General features: G+C 48.5%; 1 protein-coding gene across 1 annotated transcript in view; it reads right to left on the bottom strand.

Moving 5' to 3' along the window:
* Positions 1-2,933: 2,933 nt before the first annotated feature.
* Positions 2,934-6,000, bottom strand: part of EXOC4 (exocyst complex component 4) — a 361,901-nt gene continuing 358,834 nt past the window's right edge. Inside the window, exon 18 of the mRNA XM_054292411.1 lies at positions 2,934-4,208. Coding sequence (XP_054148386.1) covers positions 3,971-4,208 — 238 coding nt within the window. The 3' untranslated portion in view covers positions 2,934-3,970. The remainder of the gene's footprint in view (positions 4,209-6,000) is intronic.

Here is a 6,000-nt window from a genome sequence, read left to right as displayed (position 1 = left end):
AGGCAGCCAGAGCCTGATGGAGCTGGACAGGACCATGAGGACACCTGAGCTCCAATGGGGGACTGTGGGGCTCGGCCCAAACCTGTGAGAATCCATAAATTCAGAGGGTTTGGGGAAAGCTGCAAAGGGCAGAACTGTGATTGGAGCTAAGCAGCAGCCATGAGATTGGTCAGCAGAAAAATTATGTAAGAATTAGAAAATTAAAGCCAAATAGAAAAATGGTCTGTGTATTAATGCTTGTCTAGAATAACTCCCTGAGCTGCAGAAAAGTTTATCAGTGAGATACGAGGGAGTTCTAAGTTAATAAAGGAGCTTTGTGCATTGTGTTTGAAGGCTCACAAGCAGGGATTGGATTTGAAATAAGCCAGCACTGTTTAACCAAAGGCACCTGTGCTTACAGTGGTTGGATGGAACTGCTGTCAATGTGCTTTTGCTGTGTGGGATTGGGCACAAAACTGTTAAAGTGAGTTGTGACATTGAGTTCTGTGTCTGCTGCCTGGGGTGTGAGCTGAGGGCACCTTCCCATTGCCACAGCCATGGAATGAGGCTGGTGCTGGAAAATCAAACAGCTCAAGGCACGTTCCCAGCAGTCCCATTCCATTTGTGATTTGTACAGAGACCCCAGCTCGGTGATACAAACCCAAAAGGATTTGGTGGCTCCTCTGGGGAGAGTCCAGGACTTCAAACCCCAAATGTGCCCTCAGGGGACTTCCCAAACCCCTCAGGAGCCTCAGGTGTCCCAGAGGGAGCCAAGAGGAAGAGTGTGGCTGCAGAGGGATGCTGAGGGGGTGTGGGGACACGGTGAGGGGTTGTCTGAGGAGTTGTTTACTCCCAACCACGACAGCTTGTCTCTACCCACAGCCCAGCTCTGTAAACAAAAATTGTTCCCAAAATCTCTCCCCCACACCCACGGGATCTCCTGTTAGTGAGAGGGGGTTTGGAACAAACACCAACATTCAGAGTCCTTGCAAGGGGATCTTTTCCCTCAGTTCCAATCTAAACCTCTCCTGGTAAAACCTGATTAGTGAGAGAGGGTTTGGAACAAACACCAACACACTTTGCAAGGGGAAGTTTCCCCTCATTTCCAATCTGAACCTCTCCTGGTAAAACTTGAGGTATCTCCTGTTAGTGAGAGGGGGTTTGGAACAAACACCAACACTCAGAGTCTTTGTAAGGATAAATTTTCCCTCATTTCCATTCTAAACCTCTCCTGGTAAAACCTGATTAGTGAGAGAGGGTTTGGAACAAACACCAACACTCAGAGTTTTTGCAAGGATAAATTTTCCCTCATTTCCAATCTAAACCTCCCCTGGTAAAACTTGGGATATCTTCTGTTAGTGAGAGAGGGTTTGGAGCAAACACCAACACTCAGAGCCTTTGCAAGGGGAACTTTTCCCTCATTTCCAATCTCCTGGTAAAACTTGAGGTCGTTCCCTGTTGCTTAGGGAAGAATAAACCAAATCCCACCTGGCTACAACCTCTTGTAAGGGAGTTGTAGGCAGTGAGGAGGTGCCTCCTGAGCCTCTTTTTCTCCAGGCTGAACAACTCTCTGTGATAAACAACCTGATTTCTGTGCTTCAAAAATCACAACATCCGTGGTGTGTTACACTCCTGGTGGGAAGGAAACGTGCTTCATTCCAAACCACATTCCCAGGAAAAAATATTCTGTGAGGGTCATCTGATGGGGATTCCAAGGTGCTGCTGCAAGGAAGAATCCTGGAGTTAAGGTTGCAAAAGACTTCTGAGATGATGGAGTCCAACGTTCTTGGGGTGTAGAGAGGGAGCTGGAGCAGGGGATGTCTTTGGGGTGTTTGGGGTCTGGATTCCCACATTCCACACCCTGCTCCTGCCTTTCTCCTTGGTGTGATCCCTTGGAATATTCACTTCCCTCATGAAAGTTTGGAGAGGACTGAGAGTCTGAGCTCTTGAGGAGACACCAGTTAATTGTAAACATTAATTACCTCAATGGAAAAATCTTCTCTTTCCTCTCCACCTGCTGTGAGTCCCTGAGTGTCACCGCTGCCCTGTTCACTCCTCATGGGCAATGTGACGAGCAGCTCAAAGAAAAACAGTTTTAATAATTTGTTTTAGACTCAAAAATTCTCCCAAAAATGAATTTTTCCTGCTTTTATCCAATCTGTCCCGTCCCCCACCAGCACAGCTGCTGGGTGGGAGGGAAATGTGGACTGCAAAGCCTGAGATCAGCAAAGCAGAGCCTCAGATTATTAAGAAATTAATAATTAACCAATTGCACACCAGCACACAGCAGCCCAGTCTGAATTCAGAGCTCCTCACACATCATTCTCACACCTCAAAGAGTCCAAAATGGGATTTCCTTGTACCAAGCAAGGACAAGGGACAAGGAAATCTCATTTCCTTGTCCCAAGCAACTGCTTTTCCTTTTCCCAAAGTCCTTGTAGGGAACATCCAGCATTCCAGGACCTGCACGTGGCCGTGCCTGAGCAGGTGAACACAGATCTGTGAACCCAGGAACATCCCATCATCATCCCTCATGGAATTCTCCCCGTTCCTGCAAACCCATCAGGGAAAGGGAGGAACTCTTGCAGTTAATGGCCAATATTAGCATGAGAAAAATATGAATAAAAGGAGGGAAAAAAGGAGGGATTATAAATAAAAGGAGGGAAAAAAGGAAGGATTATGAATAAAAGGAGGGAAAAAATGAGGGATTATGAATAAAAGGAGGGAAAAAAAGCTTGGAAGATTCCTAACAACAGGAACTGATGGGTTCTGTGTCTTACATGGATGGTGAGAAGCCTCTGGAGTTGGTCCACGGTCACTGAGGGCTGGACTGAGTGCCTCAGAAAATCATTTCCACACTGATGGAGCCTCGGAGAACACCGAATTTGGGCCTGGAGAGGAATCTTTTAAACACCTCAGGAATGAGAGTTCTTAAAAACAGCCAGACAAACCACCAGGGATTTTAAACATCCTTTAATTCTGCAATTTCAGGTTGACACACAAAGCACCTACAGCTCAGAGACAACCTCTCCCAGCACAGGAAACCCAGCTGGGTCCCCAGTTTTCTCGGCAAATACAAGTGCAGTGGATTCAGATTTTGGAGGAATGAGGTGAATTTTTCCAGGTGAATTTAAAGGGTCAGGGCAGGGCAGAGTTGGTGCCCTGGGTGTGCCCTGGGTGTGCCCTCCTGCCCTTGCTGATCATTGGTGCTGAGCTACACAACCCTGCCAGCCCTTCCAGTGCATCAAATGACAGCCACAAAATACCTGCGGACTGGGGGGACTCAGAGATGACATTCAGGACAAGAAAAAGAAGCTTTTTTGTTATTTTGTTATTTTATATTGGCAATTTTCTCCTGCATCCCCCCCGGCGCTGCAGGAGCCGGCGCCAGATGGCTCCGGGATAATGAAAGAGGAGAAGTGGAAACAAATGGTCCCGTGTTCCCTCCCACGTGCAGCACTGGCTGATCACCACCTGAAGGAACAAACAACCCCAGCTTAGAGCAGGGGAAACAGCAGGAAACTTCACGTGGGAACAGCCTGGAGGGAGCACTGGCAGAGCTGAGCAGGCTCCGAAAAAGATCTCCAAACCATCGAGATCCCACGTGTGATCAACAGGCCTGGCACTGACTGGCAGGGTGCTGATTATTTAGTGTGGTCTGAACTTCCAAGAGCCAATTTTCCCTTTTCCCACCCCACAGCTCCCTTTACATCTCAAGGCAGAGCAGCAGCAACAGAGCAAAGCCGAATATCCCACCCCAAACCCCGCTGGGGCTCCTGCTGCGGAATCACTTTTGGGAGAACATGAAAGAAGCGTTACATGGACACACACCAAAACCACCCCAACCCCAAATCTCAAATGGCATTTCCCTCCTCACCACAATGCCCAGAAAATTCCCATTTTATCTTTGATTAAAACAGAACAAAACCAACAAAAAACAAACTCGGAGGTGCCGCCCGCCGGCCGCGGGTGAGGGAGGTGGCAGAAGGGCTCACACGGTGGTGATCTTCTTGTCCTTGGTGGCCTGCTTGATGGCAGCCTGCTCGCAGATGATCTCCTTGAGGCGCTGCAGCCTCATGTTCTGCGTGGTCTGGTCCCCCACGCCCGTCTGGCTGCGGTGCAGCAGGTTCAGGGCGTAGATGTACTCCAGCTCCGTGTACTTCACGCCCTGGTCCACCACCAGGTTCAGCAGCTCGTCTGCCGTGTTGTAGAGCATCTCGTAGTACTGCCTGCAGAGAGAAAAACACCCTGCTCAGCCCTGCTGCTGGACGGCTGTGAGATTCCTGACAACAAGAACTGATGGGTTCTGTGTCTCACATGGATGGTGTCCGAATTTTCCCTCATCTGCCCCACGACTGTCATTTGGGGACCACTGAAGAAAAGACCCCCCTGTCTAAAATCTCTGGCTCTGTAGGAGAAAATTACACGTGCCAAGGGCTCTGGGACCTGAGCACAGTGCTAGGCTGTTGTTCACAGGTGTGTTTGCTGTGTGCTACACTGAGCCCAATGAGAAGAAGAAGAAGGCATTGTTGGGGAAGATGAAGTAGGAAAGCCTTATCAATATGATTGTCTGGCAAAAGATTTTGAGAATATGGAAACTATAAGCGAGATTGAAATGAAAGCAAGCTTTGAGATCCCTCAGTTACTGAACAACTGGAAAACAATGGTGTGGGTGGCTGAAGGTAATCCCCTTTTGATGGAACAACACCCTCTGCTTGCAGACAGGCCCAAGGGTCAGGGCAGACCCTACAGCTTGGCAGAAGGGGCCCAAAGAGGAGTTTTTAGGGTTTAAAATATAACACAGTATGGTAATGTAGTGATTCTTATAGGCTGTATGGAAATGCTATAGGATTTGTATCTTGTATTGGATTGGTTATTGAGAATGAGAATATTCAACACAGAAGATGATTTATTGTATTGTAATGAGAACCTCGCCCTCTTGCCTTTTACTCTCTTACCCCTTTTACTCTCTTACCCCTTTTACTCTCTTATGCCTTTTCTCTCTTACCCTTTTACTCTCTCACCCTCTCATAGTCTCTCCCCCTCTCTTCTCTTGGGCCTGCTCTGAGCTGTGGCTGCAGCTCCCACCAGGCCCCTGCGCCCAGGCCCTTTGCAATGAACCCCAAATCCCAGCAGGGCCCTGCACCCAGGCCCTTTGCAATGAACCCCAAATCCCAGCATGGCCCTGCGCCCAGGCCCTTTGCAATAAACCCCAAATCCCAGCAGGGCCCTGCACCCAGGCCCTGTGCAATAAACCCCAAGTTCCACCACCTGGCTGCAGAGATCTCTCATCTCCGTCCATCCCGACCATCCCATCCCTCGATGCTCCTACAGGGCACCGTGCCCTGTTTGCAACAACAGCAGATTTGGAAGCTGTCTCATCTCTCAGCTTGGCTGGACTTCTCCTGAGTTTTTGGTGGTCTCCCACAGAAGACCCTCACCAGTTTTACAACCACCGTGACAAACTGAGATGTAAGGAGCCTTTCCATCAAAGACTGAGACATGGAACCCCCATGTGGAAAGGCCCCTCTGCTCCTTCCAAGGATGGGACTGACACCCCCAACCCAGGGCAGGTGTGTGGGACCAAAGCTGACCAAAGCGAGATGTTTGCCTGCAGGTGTGACCACTGGACCAAGAAGACAATGGCTCTTGTTTACTGCTGAGAACATGGGCTACCTGTTACATCTATTCCTTATTGTATCTGTCCCCTCACAGATACAATAATTTCCAATAGAGTTATCATAATAAAAACCTCTGAGTTAGCTGGAGATTTTGAGATCTCCCTGATGTAACAGGCAGATCCTCGACTGGACTGGTGTGACGGTGTTCGCAGGGGTCTGAGGATGAGGGAAGAGATGAGAATGTTGTCTCCTCGTTTCAGAAGGCATATTGATTATTTTATGATATATATTATATTAAACTACACTAAAAGAAGAGAAGAAAGGATTTCATCAGAAGGCCAGCTAAGAATATAATAGGAAGGAATGACAACAAAGGTTTGTAGTTCAGGCTCTCTGTCCA

This window comes from Melozone crissalis, unplaced genomic scaffold (genome assembly GCF_028551555.1).
Source record: "Melozone crissalis strain CALT ecotype California unplaced genomic scaffold, PUWL_Pcris_2 ptg000110l_1, whole genome shotgun sequence".
Taxonomy (NCBI): Eukaryota; Metazoa; Chordata; class Aves; order Passeriformes; family Passerellidae; genus Melozone; species Melozone crissalis.
The sequence above is the reverse complement of the archived record's forward strand: the minus strand, read 5'-3'. Positions and strand labels throughout refer to the sequence as shown.